Source organism: Pelophylax lessonae (genome assembly GCF_965119305.1).
Source record: "Pelophylax lessonae genome assembly, chromosome: 2".
NCBI classification, from domain to species: Eukaryota; Metazoa; Chordata; class Amphibia; order Anura; family Ranidae; genus Pelophylax; species Pelophylax lessonae.
The window spans coordinates 309,923,585-309,946,821 of record NC_138769.1 but is presented as its reverse complement, the minus strand read 5'-3'; the positions used below and the strand labels follow the sequence as shown (position 1 = coordinate 309,946,821).

Genomic DNA, 23,237 nt, shown 5'->3' with positions numbered 1-23,237 from the left:
AAGCCTAATGCTGGCCATACATATATAAAAAAAAAAAAATCAAAAAAAGTGCATTTTTTTACAACTATATAGATCACACCAGAATTAGGGACAAATGAGGAAGAAAGAGGGACTTTGTTCCAAATCAGGGACAGCTGGGAGCTTTGGGATTAGAGAGCAAAAAAAATCCTTCCTTACTCTATCCATAACTAGGAAGAAAGGTCTGCTTTAAAAAGAGCTTTTTCCCTGAGAGATAAGTTAGTGACCTAATAAAAAAACTACCTACCACTACGTGATTACATACAGCATCCATTCTATGTACTAGGTAAAAAGACTGAAGCTGTCTGCGCAGGATGATGGCGTAGTTACCCTTCCACTTCAGCGTTCTCGGAAGTGACAGTTGGTTGCCTTGACAACGGCCTGCCCTTCAGAAAGATGGCTGCCCAGGAAGGCGCTGGAGCACTGACAGGGATGTCTCATGGCAGGCGTGTGCCACCGGTCGCTCCGTTCCATTCCTACTTGCCGCCCGCTGGAGACCTGGAGGAATACAATCAGCAGAATGCGGTCAGAGACTTCCACCGGCACATGGGGAGGATGTACAGCCTGGAGCCCGCAGACACAGAGAGCTTCCGAACCGAGCTCAACCTGCTGCTGGATCTGCTCATCTCCCAGGACTACAGCAAGGGATCTCCGGGCATCGGAGAGGAGGTGTGTACCCGGTCCTGCACACTGCCTGCTGCTTCCTACACTGGAGGAGACAGGCAGTACTGCAAAGTGTATCTCCTACTCCCTCTCTGGGCCCATTCACATCTTCTACCCAACCCTTATGGCCCATTCACATCCTATACCCAACCCTTATGGCGCGTTCACATCCTATACCCAACCCTTATGGCGCGTTCACATCCTATAATACCCAACCCTTATGGCTCGTTCACATCCTATACCCAACCCTAATGGCGCGTTCACATCCTATACCCAACCCTAATGGCCCATTCACATCCTATACCCAACCCTTATGGCCCATTCACATCCTATACCCAACCCTTATGGCGCGTTCACATCCTATACCCAACCCTTATGGCGCGTTCACATCCTATAATACCCAACCCTTATGGCTCGTTCACATCCTATACCCAACCCTAATGGCCCATTCACATCCTATACCCAACCCTTATGGCACGTTCTCATCCTATACCCAACCCTTATGGCGCGTTCACATCCTATAATACCCAACCCTTATGGCTCGTTCACATCCTATACCCAACCCTTATGGCCCATTCGCATGTGCTGCTATTACTGCCACCTAGGAATGGGCTCAGGCGTGTTTGGATCCTAATCCCAAACCCACCTGAGCAATCCCACCAGGAAGCCGTCACTGCACACCTCCAGTCATAGGCAGCGTGTGTATGTGCAGCTGCTGGCCAGTGTTCTATCAGAATACCGTTACCTATCAGATTCTGCAACCAGAAGTGACGTTCAGACAAGAAAACTTACTGCGCATGCGCCATGCGTTCCAATAGGTTTCCTAATGTGACAGAAGACGAAGCAGCAGGAAGACATCTTCTTACACCTAAGCAAGTCTGGAATTTTAAATTTATTTTAGCAGTAAACTCACCTTATAGACCGAATAACAGTATTACATTGCTATTATTATTGTAAAATAGTAAATCTAGCGAGAAACCTGCATGAAGAAGGTGGCGACGGCCATCTTGCTACACCCCGCACTGCTCAGCGACAAACTGATTATATAGTGAAATAGACTATTTCACTCGCTCACAGTGAAATAGTCTATTTCTGTCTATAAGGTGAGTTTACTGCTAAAATAAATGTAAAATTCAAGACTTGCGTGGGTGTAAGAAGATGTCCGCCGCTGCTTCGTGTTCTGTCACATTGGAAAACGCGTAGTGGCCATGTTGGAACGCATTGCGCAGTAAGTTTTTCTTTTCGAACGTCCCTTCCGGTTGCAGAATCTGATGGGTAGTGGTATTCTGATAGAACACCGGGAAATGTCTCACTTCCTAGGATTGGCGATGTAAAGTAACAGCTCCCTGGCGGGATTGCACAGCTGGGTTGGGACCAGGATCAGAACATGCCTGCTTTAATGTTTAAATGCTGACCCACTGCGCAGTGGTGTATTTTGGTTTTGTGCTGCCCTAGGCAAGACTAAAATCGGGAGCCCCCCCCCCCCATGTAAATTTGTCCCATCCCAGCCACGGCGACAATTGACCATTTGTATCGATCAACAGCACCAAGATACCTTGCCTAAATTTGTGATTATTTTCATGAACAATCAGATTATGACATTACATATGTTTACGATCCTAAAGCTGGCCATAGATGGATCAACAGGCGGGTTGTACTGAAGTCGATTGATCAGAAGTGTCGACCTATCAGCCTGCTGAGATTTTTTTTCATACGATCACTGCCAGCGGCTTTGGCCACCAGCAGAGATCATTGTATTCTGACGCTTAGGAGACCTCCTGCTGTCAGAATACAATAGTGCAGCGGGAGGGATTGTTCATGGAGGAATCGAGCAATTTTCATGAAATAAATGCATAATTCATTGCAAGCCTTAGGTACAATTGTATCTTTAACTGTCAATCAAAATCCATTTCTCTCCGTGTGGCATATTTATTTAGGGCTGAAGCTAAGGGGGGCATGTGCCCGAGCACCACACTGGGAGGGGTGCCTGTGAGGACAGAAGTAGTGACAGCCCCCCCCCCCCCCCCCCAGACAGGACTGTGACCCCACCCTGCCAGAAGAGAAGAAGGGACCGTGTATGGCTATAAAGGGATAGAGTTCTGGGTACAAAGCTTGTGCTGTCATGCTGCTCATTACTATTTGCAGGTAAAGAATTGGGGGAGTCAGGGGGGCAGTATACAGGAGATTAAAGCATCTCCCACCCACTGCACCTGTTAATGCCCACTCTGGATCTCCATTGATTTATCTTCCTTTTTTCGGACCGCTTGTTCATTTCCATCTGATCCGATCCACCAGACAGCGGGAATATAGGACCACCATCTCTCTTTTTTTTTTTTTTTTTTGCAGGCATGAGCGGATGGACTAACAGGCAGACCTGATTGGACAGCCTGTGTGAAAGGACTCTTAGCCTTCTGGGTTCCATGCTGCTCTGAGACTTCCTCACATGGTACACAGAACCCGACACCCCTTGCTGCCTTATGCCTCGTACACACGTACCGTTTATCGGCCGACCGATCGGCCGTCTTTTGTCCAGTGTTGTTGTGTTGGTTGAAATGTGCTCTAGACTGCACACGAATTTTGTCGGCCAACAACAACCAACTGCAGAAGTGATGTCATGTTCTGGTCTACTTTCCGTGTGTTTTTTCTTCTCTGAGCATGCCCAGTCTTGCTCATCTGACTTTTGTCGGCCGAAATCTGTACTGACTGATGAACAATCGGCCGTTGTGGTGACGGCCAACAAAAATTTTATAGCATGCACACCAGATTTTGTTCGGCCGACAAGTCGCAGTCGGTTGTCGGAATCATCATACTAACAAGCCGATAATCGGCGGATCGGGCGGCATCCGAAAATTCACGGCCAACAATCGGTGCGTGTGTACGGGGCTTCACAGATGAGAATCTCTCCCCTCTAGCTTCTATGTAGTGCTGTGTCTTTTACATCTGTATGATCCACAGCACCAATCCCAGGATATCCCATGTTATATTTCATGTAATTCACTCCATCTCAGGTAGGTAACACCTTCTGCCCACTAACTATGATGGGGTTGGGGGGTCATTCACATATGGAAGCCTTGTGCAGAGCTCAGCACATACGTTTTATTTTCAAGGATTGCAACTTTACAAAATAAATGATACACTGTTGGGGGGGGGGGGGGGGTATTTTAGATGCCCCAATATCGGCAAGCTGGTCCTGTTTAGAATGCTGCCCTCTGATTGCAGTTAGCTGCCATGCTTATCTGATCATGCATTACAATTTATAAAGTAACTTCTCTCGGTGTACCTGTTGGAGGAGCCTTGGAGGAGGTGGTTAAAGAGGAGCTCTGCCCCCCCCCCACCCTCCAAAAAAACCCCAAAAATGTAAAAGTCAGCTGATACGAATACTGTTTAATATGGCTTCCTACTGCGCATAAGAAAATTGTGCTGTGCTTTCTCAATGGGCCAGCTGGGGGGGTATTAGGGGTTGAACTTCTGGCTAAATTTGCCGCAGCGAACTGAGCCGGGAGTGGGTACCAGTCAAAACCAGGTCACCCCTCAAAAGGTGCCAAATGTGGCAGCAGAGGAGGGGGGGGGGGGCAGACAAACGTTCCTGTTTTGGGTGGAGCTCCGCTTTAAGGACAAGCCAATATTTGCTACTGGCTGTCCCAAAATTTAAATCGATCTGTTGCTTTTACTATGAATATCTGCTACCGGTTGCAATCACGAAGTGCCATCTATGCAATTGGATAATTTGTACAATGAATGTCTGCTACTTGTCTCATTATGTATCTTTATTTGCCTTCTATTCCCCCACAAGTTTTAAACACTGGCTTCGCTTCTGATGCAAAGTTGGTTGCATTCATCAAATGCCATCTCTGCAACTATATTAGGACTTAAAAGATGGATAGCCGCTTTTAGTCTCATTATGCATTTTGTGGATGGGTTGTAAGAATAGGGGTACACTACAGATGCCCAGACACCCCTCCAATGCCAGTCAGCCAATGTTTGGGACAGCAATGGATTGTAACTTCATAGCAGTGTGTGTATACTGCTGGTTGTTGTAGTGCTTGTGACTTGATCAGGATAAATGCTGGCACCCCATTTAGATTTGAATATATGATCACCTGCAGGAGGAGGTTGGTACTGGAGATGTAGGAGGCAGATCAGTGGGTTTGCAAGTGAGGCTGGCTGGGCATTCTGCACATACGCATAACAAAGGCATGCTAATACAAAAGACACTGGGAGGAGTCTAGTCAGTTAGGCTGCACGGGGCCCCATGATTTCTTATGCCCTGGACAGCAGTGAGGGGCTGTGGCCCACTGCTCAGTCTCGGCAATGTAAAGTTGGCGTGGCTGCACAGTGCCCTTCCCTCATCCACCGTACAGCAACAGTCATTTTCAGGGGGGCTGACAGGACTCTCTCACTGTCATTTGTTGTTATGGTTGTGGCAGCTGACCTGTCTGCGCCTTGGAAATTAATGACCGAGAAGGCATTCTGAAAAGAATAGTAAGAAGAAACAGCAAACCGAGCTGGTCGGCAATCCTACTGTAGTCCCTCTGGCTTGTACTGATAAGTCAAAAAAATTATACTAATAGTGATAGTAATCTATATAATAAAATATATCAATAATAAGATCAATCTCTACAGAGCAATGAAATCGCAATCCTATGTGCAAAAATTATTTAGAAATAAAGTGCAAAATGCTCACAGAGAGAAAAAGGCTTCCATAGGGTGATAATGTTTAAAACCGGCTATTTTTAAAAAACAGTAAACCTACTCACATGTATAGAGTGTCTCCCCGACATGAAGGGTATTATCACTGTTTTTTGTATTGCTGATTGCCTCTGGCTGTTAACCACAAGCCACGAGTGTGACACAGGCATGCATGGTAATGTCAGCATCCTTGCCTCGGCCTACACGTTTCGTCAGAGGACGTCGCATGACTAAATGTGTAGAGCAGGACAAGGATAATGTCACCGTGCATGCCTGTATCGCATTCGTGGCTTGTGGTTTGCAGTCGGAGGCAATCAGAAATACAAAAACAGTGATAAAACCTTGATGGTGCATCTATGTGTGCAGAGAGGTGGTGACTGTCAGTCACCTGCTCTCTGCTCTGCCCCCCCTAACCCCCTGCGCTCACTAGTGTTGGGCTGTGGGGGGGGGGGGGGTGAGAGCGACCGGCCCAGGCTCTCAGCGGCTTGCTGAAAGACTGAGCTGAGTGGCGGTCTAAGCATGAGTGGCGGTCTAAGTATATGTGCAGATTCCTATAACATGATCGCAATGTTTCCTAAGCCTGGACCAGCTCTGTGGCATCAGCCTATGGGTCACAGCAGTGCGGAACAGACTGCACTCAAACAAGCTTTGGTTGTACTTCTCCTTTAAAGCCGAACTCTGGGAAATGTAAAAATACTCCCTTGCAGTGGGGCTGCCCCTGCACTGCAAGGCCTAAATGCTTGTTTAGGTCTAGGGCAGGGGTAATGAATTAAAATTCAAGGAGGTCCGGTTGCTAACATTTTTTTTTTTTGGGCCGAGGTCCGAATCTGAAGTCTGTGCTATGACTCAGAAAGATGGGCAAAACAAAGCGTGTCCATCAGCGTTGCTCTTAACATAAAATATGCCCATCAGAGTGCCCCCTAACATAAAATATGCCCACTAAGAGTGCCCCTTAACATAAAATGTGCCCATCAGCGTTACCCTTAGCATAAAATTTGCCCATCAGCGTGACCCTTAACATAAAATAAGGGGCACGCTGATGGGCACATTTTATGGTAGGGGTCACGCTGATGGGCACATTTTATGGTAGGGGTCACTCTGATGGGCACATTTTATGTTAGGGGGCACTCTGATGGGCACATTTTATGTTAGGGGGCACGCTGCTGATGGGCAAAACAAAACGTGTCCATCAGCGTTGCTCTTAACATAAAATATGCCCATTAGAGTGCCCCTTAACATAAAATGTGCCCATCAGCGTGACCCTTAACATAAAATAAGGGGCAAACTGATGGGCACATTTTATGTTAGGGGCACTCTGATGGGCAGAACAAAATGTGTCCACCAGCGTGACCCATAACCTAAAATATGCCCATCAGCGTGACCCTTAGCATCAAATTTGCCCATCAGCGTGACCCTTAACATAAAATAAGGGTCACGCTGATGGGCACATTTTATGTTATGGGGCACTCTGATGGGCAAAACAAAACATGTAAATCAGCGTTGCTCTTAACATAAAATATGCCCATTAGAGTGCCCCTTAACATAAAATATGCCCATTAGAGTGCCCCTTAACATAAAATATGCCCATCAGCGTGTCCCTTAGCATAAGGGGCATGCTGATGGGCACATTTTATGTTAAGGGGCACTCTGATGGGCACTTTTTTTTTTTTTTTTTTTTTTATGGGGCACTCTAATGATCTAATGAGCACAACAAAATATGCCCATCAGTCTGCACTTTTATAAACCTTTCTCGCAAGGTTTAACAAATGCAGCTATTAAATTGGGGACCACATTGCTTTCTCCCCTTTAAAATGTGCTCCACATACCTGGAGCCAGGAGCTGAGCCAGGAGCCGTGAGCAGCAGGGGGGCGCACACATAATGACACGCCCGGTTGAGAGGGAGCCGCAGTCAGGATCAGAGTGATGTCACGCCCCTACTCGCGGACCGACAGGACACCCGGGTGGGAGTGAGCCGAATAAGGTGAAGTAAGGAGGGGGCGTGGCGTGGCGCACAGCACAGAGGCATTTTTCAGTTTTTTTTTTTCTGTGCCTCCGAATGCAGCTCTTCTTCAAATGCCCCACTTCAAAATTGAAAACCTTTACTGAAAGTGGACCTTGAAAACCTTTACTGAAAGTGGACCTTCACTCCCAGCCTTCCTCTATCACATCTGGGTATTTTTATTTATACTTTTTTTGTGCTATGCTGTACCCAATCCACACGTGCACAGATGTACTGATGGGCTCCGCCCAGCCTTCAGTACCCGGGCAGAGACCTTCAGCACATCTATGCATGCAAAGGTTCACCCACGCATGTGTGTGAACGTGATGGGATTAGGAAGGTACAGGGCTTTGTGTCCAGTTTGCGCATGTACAAGTCTACTGCAGGGCTCTGCCAGGTCATGATACAGGCAAAGGACTTCAGCACATTTGCACATGAGGTGGACCATCAAAGATGGTGACATCAGTAAGTGGGGGCGGGGCTAGCAGTGGGGGACTGAAGTTCCTCTATAAGAACTAATGCAGCCATTGGTGGATTCCTAAAGTGTAACTAAGGGCAAACTTATTTTTTTGGATAGAGTGTATTGGACGCCCTGTAAGGTGTGTGTGTGTGTGTTTTTCTCTTGTTGATTATTATCGTTGAAAAGTGAAAGTAAAAGAAACATTTTGGCTAGACATCACTACATTAATAGAGGGGAAATATTTTAATGATGACACTAGTTCTGGTGACATGTCAGGATTCCCTCACTCTGAATGGATTTCCTCTCACTTCCTGTTTGGCTATAGGACAGTAAGTGAAGAGAAATCTCCCTTATGGGAAACTGACAGGGGTTTTAATCCTCCCATACTCCAAAATGATGAAAACAATTTTGCCTTTGGTTACATTTTTTTTTTTTTTTTTTATATACATTTTTTATTTGTCAATGAATTCGTCAATACAATTCAGATCAGGACAAGTTCACATCAGTCCTTAAAAAAACAAAACCTTGTCTAGATTAACAGACAGAGAACATTTTAATAGGTGTGCTAAATATAACCGTGCAAAACACTCTGGTGTCCGGGAAAAGTGGAGCATATCACAAAAACATAAGCTGAGAAATGTATCAGCAAGAAGTCGATCCTTGGTATCGGATGTCAAAATGCAAGGAGTATTATTCAATATTTAATAATCAAGACATTTTTTACAGTAAACAGTGGTGAGTAGTGCACAAAAGTAGTAGTAAGAGAATGTGGGAACTAGGAGGGAAGGTGAATAGGGACCAGAGGGAAGTAGGAAAGGACCAGGAAGGGGGGGTGGAGGTGAAGACTGGTAAATAGCTCTATCTCCCCCTAAGATAATTCCATTCATAGGATCATAGGACCTGGCACACCGTAGTTTGCTTGGGAGACAGGTTAAGACTGAGACACAAGCAGGGTCTGGTCTCCTTAAAAAAAAAAAAAAAAAAAAAATAGGGAGTCCAGATCTTCCAATAATTGTCCTCCTGCTCCTTTAGGACCATGTTAAGGTTTTCCATTTCCTGGATTTCTGCAATCCTTGCCCGCCAATGAGTGGTTGTTGGAGGGCATGTACTTTTCCATAATGCCGGAAGGCCGGTTTTAGCTGCTGTGAGCAGATGTTTGAGTAAGGAATCATTTAACGGATACGCATCTGGGTTCTCATTAAGGGGCTCTCCCAATAGGGCCTTAATCATAGACTGGACTGCGTCTCAGAAGTTTGTTTTTAGTTTTGGGCATTCCCAAAAGATATGAAAAAGGATACCCTCAGACTCCCCACAGTGCCAACAGGTGTTGACGAGCTGGGGAAACAAGCGGTGTAATTTATCTGGGGTTTTGTACCACCATGTGAGGAATTGGTAATCTCCCTTCTAATATCTGCTTGCTAGAGATACCTTGTGGACGAAACAAACCATTTTTTCCTTCTGGGCCTGTGAAAAGGTTATATGTAGGTCTTGTTCCCAATGTTGTAAAAAGGTAAGGTCCGGTGTGTCCCGCAGATCAATCAATTGGGCAAAGAAATGAGAGAGAAGCTGAATAAGGGGCAAACGAATCTGTTCAATAGAGTGGACTGCCGTAACCAATAGTTGTCCACAGTTAGGGACCAAAGAGTTTGATTGTGTTGCTCCCACAGCGGAACGTTTGTGAACAGAAATTGGCCTTGAGTACCGTCAAAGGCCAGGTATCGGCTTTGGCGGTCTTCTGCCAACGACCCTTGGTCACTCACTCCCTGGTGCGTACCTTTTCTTCAGGGGGTCAGACATTTGGTTCCTGCAATGTGGTCTCCGTTGCCGCCTTGGGATCTCAATTTGGTGCTTTTAGCCCTCCAGAAGCCTCCCTTTGAGAACCTTCGGGAGATTCCCTTGCTTACATTGTCTCTGAAGGTGGCTTTTTTGGTGGCCATCATCTCTGCGCGCAGGGTGTCGGAACTGGCGGCATTATCCTGTCCACTTTACTTGGTGATTTGCAGAGATAAGGTGGTCCTTCGCCCCTGTCCGCCGTTCCTCCCAAAAGTTGTCTCTGATTTTAATTTGAATGAAGACATTGTGTTGCCTTCCCTGTGTCCCAGGCCAAAACATCCAAAGGAAATTGTCTTGCATGCCTTGGATGTTGTCTGGGCAATTGGGATGTACCTGGCAGCTATGGAGTCTTTTAAGAAGTCAGACTCACTATTTGTGCTTATGGATGGACCTCGGAAACTGTTGTCCTCTTCCACCATTTCCAGATGGATCAGGCAAACTATTATTCAGGCCTATTCCATCAGGGTCAGGTTCCTCCTTTCCCCGTCAAGGCTCACTCTACTTGGGAACTTTGTGTCTCCTGGGCCTTCTATCATCAGGCATCAGTGACGCAGGTTTGCAAGGCGGCCACCTGGTCGTCGGTGCACACTTTTAGAAAGTTCTATAAAGTGGATGTTTTGGCATCTGCGAATGCTTCTTTTGGCCCCAAGGTTTTGCAGACTGCTGTTAAGAGGACCTGATCCTTTTTGAGGGTATATTGTTTGTTTTCAGGTGGGCTCCAGTTGTTTTTGGTTTAGCTCATGTTGCCTGGTTGGCTACTGTTTTTAGCCTTGAATTTTTTTTTTTTTTTGCTATTTCCACCCCTCTTGTTTAACACTGCTTTGGGACATCCCAATGGTTCATGAAGATCAGGCGCTGTGTTTGTCAATGAATAAAAGAGAAAATGGGATTTTTGACTTAAAGTAAAATCCATTTCTCTGATGTTCATTGATGGACAAAGGACCCACCCCTCTTTGGAGTTGTAATTCTTCTGACACTGCTTGTAGCAAAACTGAGTAACTATAGCAGAGCGAGGGAATACACCCCTTGGGACTGACCATAGGCATAGCCAGATTTTTTTTTTTCTGCCTAGTGTCCTACTTCTGTAGGGGGCAGTATAAACCAATGGTCATTAAGATCGGGGAGCTGTGTCTGTCAATGAACATCAGAGAAATGTATTTTACAGTAAGTCAAAAATCCCCTTTTTTTTTTTCTCTCTTAACAGAAGAGTTAGAGATTCCTACACCTGTGAGGCAGGTTTAGGAATGCCGGTGAGGGCCACACTAACCTGCCGAGTTTCAGGCCAGAGCACAGGAGGTAGAGCACAACGCAACCTAGAATCAAATAAAGCACTGGAGGAGATGCCAGACCTGCGTGGCTACAGGAAGAGGGCATAGGACTTTAGTGACACTGGAGCCAGCGGGCTGCAAGGAGCCAGTCTGCTTTGAACCACCTCATGGAGAAGGAGTAAGAAAGGGCAGCAGAGGCGACTGTGGGGAAGAACAAGTAAGAGCCAGGTAAGTGCCTTTTCTGTGGGGAGTTCAGAAAAAGGCAGAATGCCCGAAGAGAGACAGCAGAAGAGGAGAGAGGCTGTCTGCTAGCCATGCTGTGAGGGACACAGCCTAACTTGTCAGCTCATCAGTTGGGACAGTAACTTGGAAGGGGGTGATTTTGGCTGCTATCTTCCTCTTATGTGACCCTAAGGATAGAATAGCAAGCCCTGTGGCTGTGGTAAAAGGGAAAGACAACAGTGGTGAGTACTTCCCTTTGCCTTGGGAGCTTAGCAACAGAATCCCTAATGGCAGCCAGGTGGTTTCTGGGCTGTTTGAGATAGGACTCACTCCCCCAATACAGGGTGCTCCTATCCTTTGCCTAAAGCCTCGTACACACGCAACGATTGTTGGCCGACCGATCGGCCGTCTTTTGTCCAGTGTTGTTGTGTTGGTTGAAATGTGCTCTAGACTGCACATGAATTTTCTCGGCCAACAACAACCAACTTCAGAAGTGATGTCATGTGCTGGTTAACTTTTTTTTTTTCTGAGCATGCCCAGTCTTGCTCATCTGTTTGTCTGCTGAAATCTGTACTGACTGATGGAAAATTGGCCGTTCTGTTGACGGCCAACAAAAATTTTATAGCATGCACACCAGATTTTGTTTGGCCGAAAAGTCGCAGTCGGTTGTCGGAATCATCATACTAACAAGCCGATAATCGGCCGATCAGACGTTGGCCGAAAATTCACGGCCAACAACCGTTGCGTGTGTACGAGGCATTAGGTCTGGGAACAAATAGCCCAGAAGCTTCAGCTAGACCAATGTCCACAGCTTCCTTTTTATCTAAGGAGATGCTGTGGTTATTGTAACATTAAGTTGCCAGCCTCTCACTATAAACCCTATTGTACATCAATAAGTGTAAATCTAATGAAGAGGTGAGACCTGTTCCACACAAAGGAGTCGTTTGCAGGCTTCTACTGCCAGTGAACAAGCTAGACATTCCTAAAGGGTTATTTGAAAGGGGTGTGAAGTGGTCTGCAGGAACCTGGAGATTCCACAAGTAATACCGCAGATTTTTCCCTGGTCAGCAATGCACACTAGGTAATCTGAATATATTAGGCCATCTGCTATGAATCTTGCAAGTAGCTCCAAGATGGTTTACTTAGAGTTAATTTGCTCTTAAAAGCCTGCATCCTAATTTTTCCCCATATGGCACAAAAAGGGATACCCTTGTGAACATATTCTCCTTGTGGGGTTGTTTGCTAGGTGTAACATCCTAACAATCTCCAAATTATCAGATCCTCCTCACACTGCTGTTATATTTGTTGGTGTGTAAAATTTAATTGGAACCTCTTCTGGTTTGGGCTATAACCCACCCTTTTGGATGAGCTAGAAACATTAAATGTTATCCTGCAATCCCTAATTGAAGGGTTCTTGGTGCAAACCTCTATGCAAGAGCTACATATACTACCCTGTATTTAATGTTTGCTTGTTGAGCCCTACAATTTTGATTGCTTCTAGGCTAAGCTTGTGGCCACCCCTTCTTGAGGAAGACTTAATTGATCTTTATGTCTATGCTTTTTTGGACCTTAGATGCTTGGGAGGCTTGGACTCGCTCCCACCTGTGTGTGGGCTAACTACACCTACTCATACTTATGCAGTGGTAGGGCAACAGATACTACTACTGTGGTGTATTCACCCACCTTAGACTTCCATTATTTGGATTTACCCTGGTTCTTCTCTGGTGGATGAAGGCTTAGTATATTGAGTCCAGGCTATGCCTATGATAGATTTTATTGGTTGCATACTACACTATGAGAAGCTACTCTTTGTTTTTTGGTGTCATCACTGCCTGGAGATGAATGTCTCTAGTGTGGAATTCTGCAAAGTTTGTTCTTTCGGAGCCTAAACCCATGCACCTAAGGGGAGTGGATACCATCTTTGCTGTGGAGATCACACCCAGGGTTCTTAGTTACCATTGGAGCCAGTGTAGATCTTTGTTATGGGGATCTACACTTTCTGGTAAGTGGCCACACTTTTGGGTGTTAGGTGAAGGCTTCTCCTGTTTTTTTAGTACTATCAATCACCCACTATCCATCTATAGGACTGGTTTCCCTAAGAGCCGGTTCACACTAATCTGACTCAGTCGCCCCGGCAGCGCGACTTCATCGTGGCTTGCATACAACTTCTCATAATAGTCAATGCAAGTCGTTCCGACTTCGCCAAGAATAGTGCAGGAACCTTTTTCTAAGTCGGAGCGACTTGAGTCGCTCTGATTAGAACGGTTCCATTGCACAGCATTGGGAGCTACTTGTCAGGCGACCAAGTCGCCTGACAAGTCGGAGTAGTGTGAACCGGCTCTAAGGGATCCAACACTAGTGACTATTTCCCATCTGTGTCCAGGGGGATTTTTACTTTGGAATGTGAATGCTTGTATATGCACCACAAAAGTGACTTTTGTGGACTTCATCATTATTGTAGCCTATATATAGGTTTTAATTAAGCACTGCACACTTTCATATTTCTGGTTTCAAGTTGAGATTTACAACTTAAAGCGGAGTTCCACCCTAAAATTATACTTGCCTCCATCTTCTTGCTTCGGGTCACCTGAAAAAAAAATGGATAATCGCAATTTTTTTTTTTTTTTTTTACTTACCTTGTTTAGAAGAAAATATACTTACCTTACTACCTCTTCCTCCCCTCGGCGGCCACGGCGATTCGTCACTTCCTGGCTTGCAATGATTCCTGGGGGCTGAACGTCATCACTCCCAGGAATCAATGCGCCTGCACCGCCATCATACCTTGCTAAACAGCTTCTGGGCATGCCCAGAAGCTGTGCAGGGACAACGCTGCGGCACCGGAAGTGACGGCGGGGCCGGTGCAGTGCATCGTGGGACTGAAGAAGAAGGAAGAGGGCACAGAAGAGGATCGCGCTGGCTTCAAGCTGCCCACACCTGAGATGGCAGCGCTGGACAATACTTTTTCAAGGTAAGTATTTCTCCTAAAAGGTAAGTGCAACCCGGGACAGATCAGAGGCTAGCCATTGTGGAATGCACTAGCCCTGACTGTCCCGGGGGTATTTTTATTAAAAAAAACTTTCCCAGGGTGGAACTCCGCTTTAATGTGCTGGCTGCTATTTTAGTTACTTTTTATTGTTTTTTTTTTTTTTTTTTATTGTCTTCCAATTAAGCGGAGCAAACACTGTTTACATATGATAGATTTTGCCCTTTGCTGGGTATTTGGTGAATACACCATGACTCTGACTTTATGCTTTGGCTGCACATCAAAAACACACAATGTGGAAGTTTTGTGTCTTTTCTGGTTGTTTTGCTGCTCATCAGAAATACACAACACAACAAGTTGTCGGAGTCTCTTTCTGGTTTAACTGCGTCTTGTTGAGCATCAGAAATACTCCACATTCAAGTTTATTTTGTCTTTTCTGTTTATATGACTCTTATTTAGAATTACATTGAAGGTTGTGGGTGTCTCTTCTATTATACCTTTTCTGTACAGTAGAAATTTACAACATTGAAGCTTATTGGTAACATTTTTGTTGGTTATATGGCTGTACCCTGTTACTAATCAGAAATGCACTACATTAAAGGTTGCTAGTGACATTTCTGTTATGACTACCCGGTTACTAAAATGCACAGCATTTAAATTTGGTTAGTGACATTTCTGTTGGTTATGACTGTACCTTGTTGCTAATCAGAAATGCACAGCATTTTACATTTTGTTAGCGACATTTATGTTGGTCATATGACTGTACACTGTTGCTAATCAGAACTACACAGCATTGACGTGGTCAGTGTCTGTTATTTAACCGGTTGCCGACCGCCGCACGACTATATACTGCGGCGGTCAGCCCCGGCCAGGCAGAGTGACGTATGGATACGTCACTCGCCTGTCACTGACTTGCGAGCCTATTGCGGGCGCGCGCCTGCCGCGGCTCGTTCACAGACAAGTCAGTGCGTGTGTCCGGCAGACTCGATGTCGGCCGGTCACACTACGATCGCTCCTGTGAAGGGAGAAAGGCGGAGCGGCTTATGTAAACAAGCCGCCCGTCATTCTCCCTGGTGTAAAAATGAAGATCTGACGGTTCTACTATGTAGAACCGTTGATCTTTGCTTTTACACCAATAGCCATGTCCCTGCACAGTTAGAAACACGCCCCTAGGACACACTTAACCCCTTCCCTGCCAGTGTCATTTTTGCAGTGACAGTGCATATATATAGCACTGATTACTGCAGTAATGTCACTGGTACCCCCAAAAGTGTCAAAAATGTCAGTCAAGGGTCCGATCTGTCCGCAGCAATGTCGCAGTACCGCAAAAAAAATCGCAGATCGCCGCCATTACTCGTTAAAAAAAAAAACACCAAAAATGACAAAAATCTTTCCCTTTGTTAGTAAACGCGATAACTTTTGCGCAAACCAATCAAAATACGCTTTTTGCGTTTTTTTTTTTTTTTTTTTTTTACCAAACATATGTAGCGTAAAACAATTTGGCCGAAAATGTTAAAAAATTTTGATTTTTACATTTTTTTTTTGGGGGGAATTTCATATAAAAAAATGTGAAAAATATTGTTATTTTTGCAAAAATTACGCTCTTTTTTTGTTTTATAGCGCATGATCAAAAAATCGCACAGATGATCAAATACCACCAAAAGAAAGCTCTGTTTGTGGGAAAAAAAGGACGTGAAATTCGTTTAGGTACAGCGTCGCACGACCGTGCAATTGTCCGTCAAAGTCGCGCAGTAAAAAATCGCAAAAAAACCCCTGGTCTTTTAGCAGCCAAATCCTCCGGGGCTTAAGTGGTTAACTGTACCTTGTTGCTAATCAGAAATGCCCAATAAAATTGGTTAGCGTCTCTTCTGTTATGACTGTAGCATTTTGCTCATCAGAAATGCACAACATTGAAGGTTGTCAGTGTCTTTCTGTTGGGACTCTACCTTGTTGCTAATCAGAAATACACAACTTGAAGTTGAATCTCTTCCGTTTTTTTATTTTGTTGTTTTGGTATCTTTTTTTCTGTTTTAATATTTTCAGTTTTAATATTGGTTATGACTGTATCTTGTCGAGCATCAGCATTATACAGCACTGAAGTTTGTGCCTTTACTGTCTATATTGGTTATATTGCTTATCTTGCTACACTTAAGCATAGACAACAATGTTGTGTTTTTCTGATATCCTTTATGTCTACATCTATTTTCTGGCGCTGTACATCAGAAATGCACAATCTATGATCTTTTTTATTTATAATTGTTATACATGTATTACTTTTTATTTCAGACCTTATTTTCCCCTGTACATGGAGGGGCCAGGAGAACTTAACATGTCAGAAAATTCAGTCCCTTATATTCAGCCATGCCAGAGGCATTCCCTGTGTTTGCAACCTGGTAGGGTTGTAGGACATGGAAGAAGGTTATAAAATCTTTTTTTAGTAATAACTTCTATTCATAAAAGTATGATGGCCTGAAGATGCAGTATCAGAACTTATCTGACCCGTGTACCCAACTCAATAGTTTTACAGTTCTATATGTAGAACTGGTTGTAGCAAGCCAATGTGAGTGTTAAGCTCCTGCTATGGACTTAATCTGAAGAAGGGATCTGCCTAATGTTTTCCTCATCAGTACCAAAAAACACCCAATGGCGTTGAAGTGGATTATGGTTTCAGACATCAGGTAGGACACCTGATCTCTACGGAATAGTCAGTCAGGTTTTTTTTTACCAGGCTCCTTTCCACTTAACTTTAATACAGGTGTATAGGGAGTTTGGGTATATAGAGCATTTTCACAAATGACATGCCAACATTCAGATGTGAGGGAAGTCTTATGCCCCGTACACACGTGCAGATTATCTGAAGACTTTTGTCTGCAGACTTATCTTTTCTATGTAGTGCAAGGGCCTGCCGGATTGCATACAAATTGAAAGTGTTTAGGTTTGACCTCATATTATATGGTTTTGGTAAGTCTACAGACAAAAGTCTTCAGATAATCTGCACGTGTGTACGGGGCATTAGGTTTAGTGTGCCTATGGTACATACCTGTCCAGCTTTCTTAGCCCAGGGAATAATCTTCCCTTAATCTGTTTCCCTTAAGTGGGCTTGCCCATCACTATAAAAAAAAAAAACGATTTTAAAAATTAAATTTAAAGGGGACCTGCAAGGTTGGTCTCTAAAGGAGCTTTTTTTTTTTTTGGTTTTAAATCCTTCTCCTGAACAGAGTAGTGTTTAAGCCAGATCCTCTTTGCTGATCAAAGTAGTGTCCTTGTTTCACAGAGCAAGTCTTTGATAAGTAAGTCCTTTTAGTGGTCCTAAGAAGCGGTACAGGTGTGATAGGCCACAATTGCTGGACGGTTGAGAAAGCCAACCTTGCTAACCTACTAAATTCACAGGTTTTCAGATTCCATCTTTAAGGACCCACTCCTGCATCTGAAGCAGAGAAGGCAGGGTTGAGCAAACCTGCTGATCAGCCTCTTGATCCAGCTAAGAGACCTTCATCAGTCATAATGGAGTGTAGGTAAAACATGCTGCAGAACTTGGCATTCGGCAGGAAGATCTTTCAGGCAGTGGTCCCACCCTATGGTAGGCCTGTGGTTACTTGATTATCCTCTTAGGTGTTGCCGCCCTGGAACGTGAGAGGAGAAATCCAATGGTTAGACTTACTGGCAACGGTGTTTCTATAAACCTTCCACGATGGCAGGCCTACTTCCTGCCCATTGGAGGAGGAAAAGTGTTGGAATAGTAGGTGGCGAGTACCTAATGAGGAATGATTCTCCTTGTGAACTGATTTCGGGAGTACTTTATTACAAACTCAGGAGCAAGGGGAAGGGTGGGGACTTCTAACAAGCTATCAATTGATTGTGTTTCCTGTAGGGAGGAGCCTCTTGTATCTCAGGTGTTGCTGTCCTTGAAATTTCGTAATAACACCGTTACCGGTAGGCCTAGCCATTTTTTTTTTTTTTTTATGCACCATCCTGAGGAAGTGGACAGTGTAGTGCCACAAAACGCATTGATGGTATTTTATACTATTCTGTGAGCAATAAATATCAAATCAATGAAGAATCCATTTCTCAGCTTCTCCTTCACATTCAGACACCTCTGCTGACACAAGTGGAAATAGGAGGAACCAGGAAAGACAAAATTTAAGCAGAATAAAGTGATTGTGAAGTCCTTTTTTTTTCACCTAATAAAATAACAAAGCTGTTATACTTGCCTCCTCTGTGCAGTTGGTTTTGCACAGGGCAGCCCAGATACTCATTTTCTTGGGTCCCTGGCTGGAGCTCCTGGCCCCTCCCTCCTGTTGAGTGCCCCTACAGCAAGCAGTTTGATATGGGGGCACCCCAGCCGAACTGCAGCTCTGTGTATCCATTCAGTATGCTGTTCATCCCTGCCCCTTCTCTCTCCTGATTGGCTAACTGAGTATGATTGGACAGCAGCAGGGGCCAATGTTTCAGCCTATCGGGGGAGAGAGTCCTAGATGGCTGAGGCACTTGAGGACATCGCTGGATAGAGAGGGGGCTCGGGTATTAGGGAAGCTGAGGGGAGCTGTTGCGCACACACACGAGGCTTTTTATCCAAATGCGTAAAATGCATTAAGCTAAAAAAAAAATCTTCTGTCTTTACAACTGCTTTAAACTTCAGCTTTAATATATTATGGTATTTTTTATTTTTATTTTTTTAGGAAGTTTGTGCCTTACTCGTTCAAGCTTGTCGCCTTGTTCAGCTTAACCAAGAACATCTTGTCAGCAAAGTTTGCCAACTTATACACTATCTGCTTAACAGACTGCAGGTAAGAAACCTTTTGTGCCAAATACTGAAATGGCACACATTATCTACTATTGATAGTTGTAAACCCAATCAATAAATCTCATTATAGCTTAAAACGTTATTGCAATTTCAAAAGTTGTTTTTTAATCCTTCTTTTTTTACTGCAAATTGTATTACACTAAACCTAGTGATTTATAAGGCTCCATGTACACGGGACGCTGCAAATGGCTGTTTAGGAGCAGTTGGGCGTTTTTTTTTTTTTTTTTTTTTAGAAGCCCCTGAACCCATCTACATTTTATCTTATCTGTCCATGTACACCAGGTCGTTTGCGGTCGTTTGCAGGCAGTTGCGTTCAGGGACTTTTTTTAGAACGCAATTATTTGCGTTCGAACGTGTGTTTCCTGGTGTTTCAAACGCAAAAACACGTCCGAACGCGACCGAACACGATGACCCACGTTTGGCGTTCGCGTTTTTCCATTTTAAAGGGGAATCATTTTTTTGACCTCCAGGAACGGTTCTAAACGCAAACGCCCGCTACACGCGGGTACAAACGCGACCGAACGGACATTTCAAACGTCCTAAAAATTCCAGCATTCAAAGGGACTTTTAACAACGTCCCGTGTACATGGACCCTAAATCTGAAAGTCTGTGCAGAGCAATGATGTGCAGCTGGTGGTGCTTGTGCATATAGTCAAGAAGTGCTGAAGGAGGCTTCAGGCCATTCAGAGAAGCATTGCGATGCAGGAAAAAAAGACACACACACAGGGCTCTATTTGCAGAACCAGATACCACATGCGATCCTAAAAATGGCAATTCACTACTGCTTTTTGCGGTATGGTATTGGTAACGCTTGGTAAATACTGCATAAAACAGGACCCCAGGACCCAAAAAAAAAGAAATTAAAGGAAAAGCTCCTAAGACTCTCACACAGGGGCTGGGATCTGGGGCACCTCTTGTTAAAGGGGGCTTCTAGATTCCAATAAGCAGGTTCCAGGGGGGGGGCCTTGCTCGTCCCCTCCCTTTCCTAACCTGCCAGGCTGAATGCCTGGATAAGGGTCTGGTAGGGATTTTGGGGGGGAACCCACAGCATTTAAAAAAAAAAAAAAAAGATAAAAATTTGGCGTGCGGGTTCCATTCAAAATCCATACCAGACCCGAATATAATATATATTTCCAGCGGGTATAGAAAAGAATTACCCCCTCTTCAAAATAATCACATTTTGTTGCTCTTCAACCTGAAATGAAGACACACAGTTTTTGTTTTACCCAGCTGTATTTACAAAAATAGGATCACCCCTTGTGTCAGTATTTTTATTGAACCACCTTTTGCTTTAATTACAGCCTTTGGGATATGTCTCTACCAACTTTGCACATCTAGACTTTGCAATATTTGCCCACTCTTTGCAAAACTGCACAAGTTCAGTTAAATATGATGGTGAACTTTTGTGGACTGCAGTCTTTAAAGTGGTTGTTAAGCCACTTTATCCACTTTATACCATCCTTTCTTGGAGCTTGGTCTTGGTAAAGCCATTCTTTACCAGTTTTCGGAGTGCCAATCGCCTCTAACGTAAACCGCCGGCTCTCTCCTTTCCCCGTCTGACAGCTGCAGCGGGTGGAGCCAAGGATTCCCCACTGACATCAGTCAAGAGGGGGGAGAAGAGCAGGAGAGAGCCCGCGGGTCACCTGAGCGGCGACCGACGCTCTGAAAACTGGTAAAGAATGTATTTTTTTAAAATAAAACAGACACCGGGGGCACACAAGGTTATTAAACAGACAGCATGGTATAAAACATTAAAGGAAACTACAGCTGCAGAAGGGGAGGGACGGGCACTGACACAGGAGCAGACAGGAAGGGAGGGAGAGGGGAGAGAGGAGAGAGGACAGAGGGGGACAGGAGAGCTGCAGATGACAGAGGCACATAAACTGACCACGGTGTCAGGTCTCAACAGCCATGATATACCGTGGTCAGTTTACAGGGAGGGGGGGTATAGCCGGGCAGTATCAGCCAGGTTGTTTAGGTGATAGAAGGGGCCAAATTATACAGCACAAGCACTGTGCTGTATAACATGCTTTAAGGTAACAGAATCAATATATTTTTTTTTTTTTAGGTTGACAAACGCTTTGTCATTCCACAGATTTTCCATGGGGTTTAAGTCTGGGCTCTCACTAGGCCATGCAAAGACATTAACCTTTTTCTCCTTCAACCACTGTGTGGAAATTTTTGCTGTGTGCTTTGGGTCATTGTCATGTTGGAAGTTAAACCTCCTTCCCATTGACAACTTTTTGGATTTTTCCCAAGAATTTGAAGGTATTTTGCCCCATCCATTTTCCCCACTATCCTGACAAGTGCTACAGTCTCTGCTGCAGAGAAGCATCCTCATAACCGAATATTACCCCCTCCATTCTTTACTGTAGGAATGGTGTTATTTGGATGGTGAGCTGTATTTGGTTTCTGCCAGACATATGGTTTGGTGTTGAGGCCAAATAATTCAATTTCAGTCTCCTCTGACCATAACGCCTTTTTTCAGTGTGGCCTCAGAATCTTTAAGGTGCGTTTTGGCAAAGTTTTTAGTTGTGACTGGATGTGGCCTTTCTTGTGGAGTGGCTTTTTTTTCTTGCAAATCGCCCATACAAGCCACATTTGTGAAGAATTTGTGATGTTTTTGTCACATGCACACAATGACCACACTTACTTAGTAAATACAGATGGATTAAAAAAAAACAAAAAAACGTGTCTGGCTTTTGTTTCAGGCAGCAAAGCAACAAAATGTGCTAATTATAAGTGTGATTCTTTTTTCTATTCATTGTATGTGTGTAATATAAATATATATATTTTTTTAAATATATTTAATCTCTCCTTTTCTTTTTTTCAATAAGTTATAACATGACCTCTGTTCTCAGGTGCATAGAGGGCTTAGAGAGATGGGTGTGAGAACTCCTTGTGATAGGGGGTTTGGCAGCAGCAGCCTGGACAGTGCACAGACACAGTCCAGTGTAAAATGCAGAGAGCGAAATACACTGAGGAGCTGGGAAGGGAGTGTGTCAGCAGGAGGCAGAGGAATAGGCAGTACACTGATCTTCCCAGTAAATGGCATTGCAAGGGGGCAAGTTGGCACAAGTCTGACCACTGTAGTACAGGCTTGCTGTGCTCACAAGTAGAATGCAAAGAAGAACACTGATCACATTGGGGTGAATGTACTTTTGCTGTGGTGTGGTCAGTTAGAAATAGGAAAGCAGGGAAACTGGCAGCTTCATCAGGTATTTCACACAAAGGTGTGAACAGTGCAGAGAGAACAGGATGCTCGTACATGGTAACACATACAGTATCTGAAATGATGGGGTAACATACCTTTTTCACCCAGGCAAGGTTTACAGCTACTTAATGAATGGCAATTAGTTTAAAGCACTGTAGTTTATAAACTATTACCCTATTGTACATTAGGGATGAGCTCAAGCATGTTTGGATCCCAGTCTGAACCCAGCTAATCGATCCTACATGGAAGCTGTTATCTGTACTGGGCCAATCATAAGCTACCAAGGCATCGCCCCCCCCCCCCTCCATACATGCCCTTTGCGTGTGTGCAGCTGCGGGCTGGAGAAAACCTTGACTCTTGTGATTGGCACAGTACAGGTGACGGCTTCATGTCGGGATCACTCAGCTGTGCTCAGATTGGGATCCAAACATGCCTGAGCTCATCTCTAATGTACATAAAGTATTTATTTTATCCTGTGGTAAATCTTAGGTGCTGCCGATCTCTTGCCTCTTTGCATGCACTGCCTGCCTGCCTGCAGCTCAGCATTGGCTGCATGGCATTGCATAGACTGGGTTTCCTGACAACATTAGACTAAGCCTATTAGTGTTTAAATACTTCCTGCGTGCGCTTTAGCTGAAAGACAGCTACAGCGTGGGCTTAGTTTGCTGGAAGGACGTCCATGGATGTCCTCCCTTAAGCGCACTGCTCGTGCGCCATGCTCTGTAATCAGAGTTCTTCGGACTCAGTTGATCACAGATTGGGGTAAAGGGCCAATCACAGCAGCCCTTTACCACCTGATAAGCTGTGTCCAATGACTGCTGATCACTGACATAAACACAAGCTAGTTATTGGCTTTTCTTTTCTCACGTTATCAGCGTGAGGAGAAATAGAGAGCCAGTAACCGGCTTGTGTTAAAGGGACATCGGCACTGATTATCAGTGCAGTCCCAACAGTGCCCATCAACACACATCAGTGAAGGAGGAAAATTACCTGTTTGCAAAATTTTATAACAAACTATGAAAACATAATTTGTTTTGTTTTTTTTTTTTTTTTTGTTTTTTTAAGTTTAGCAAAAAATAAAAAC

General features: G+C 44.5%; 1 protein-coding gene across 1 annotated transcript in view; it reads left to right on the top strand.

The window, feature by feature from the left end:
* Positions 1–398: 398 nt before the first annotated feature.
* The window catches only part of HEATR6 (HEAT repeat containing 6), a gene marked incomplete at its 3' end in the record, with an annotated part of 131,737 nt that continues 108,898 nt past the window's right edge, over positions 399–23,237 (top strand). Inside the window, exons 1-2 of the mRNA XM_082246145.1 lie at positions 399–687; positions 18,815–18,922. Coding sequence (XP_082102271.1) covers positions 415–687; positions 18,815–18,922 — 381 coding nt within the window. The 5' untranslated portion in view covers positions 399–414. The remainder of the gene's footprint in view (positions 688–18,814; positions 18,923–23,237) is intronic.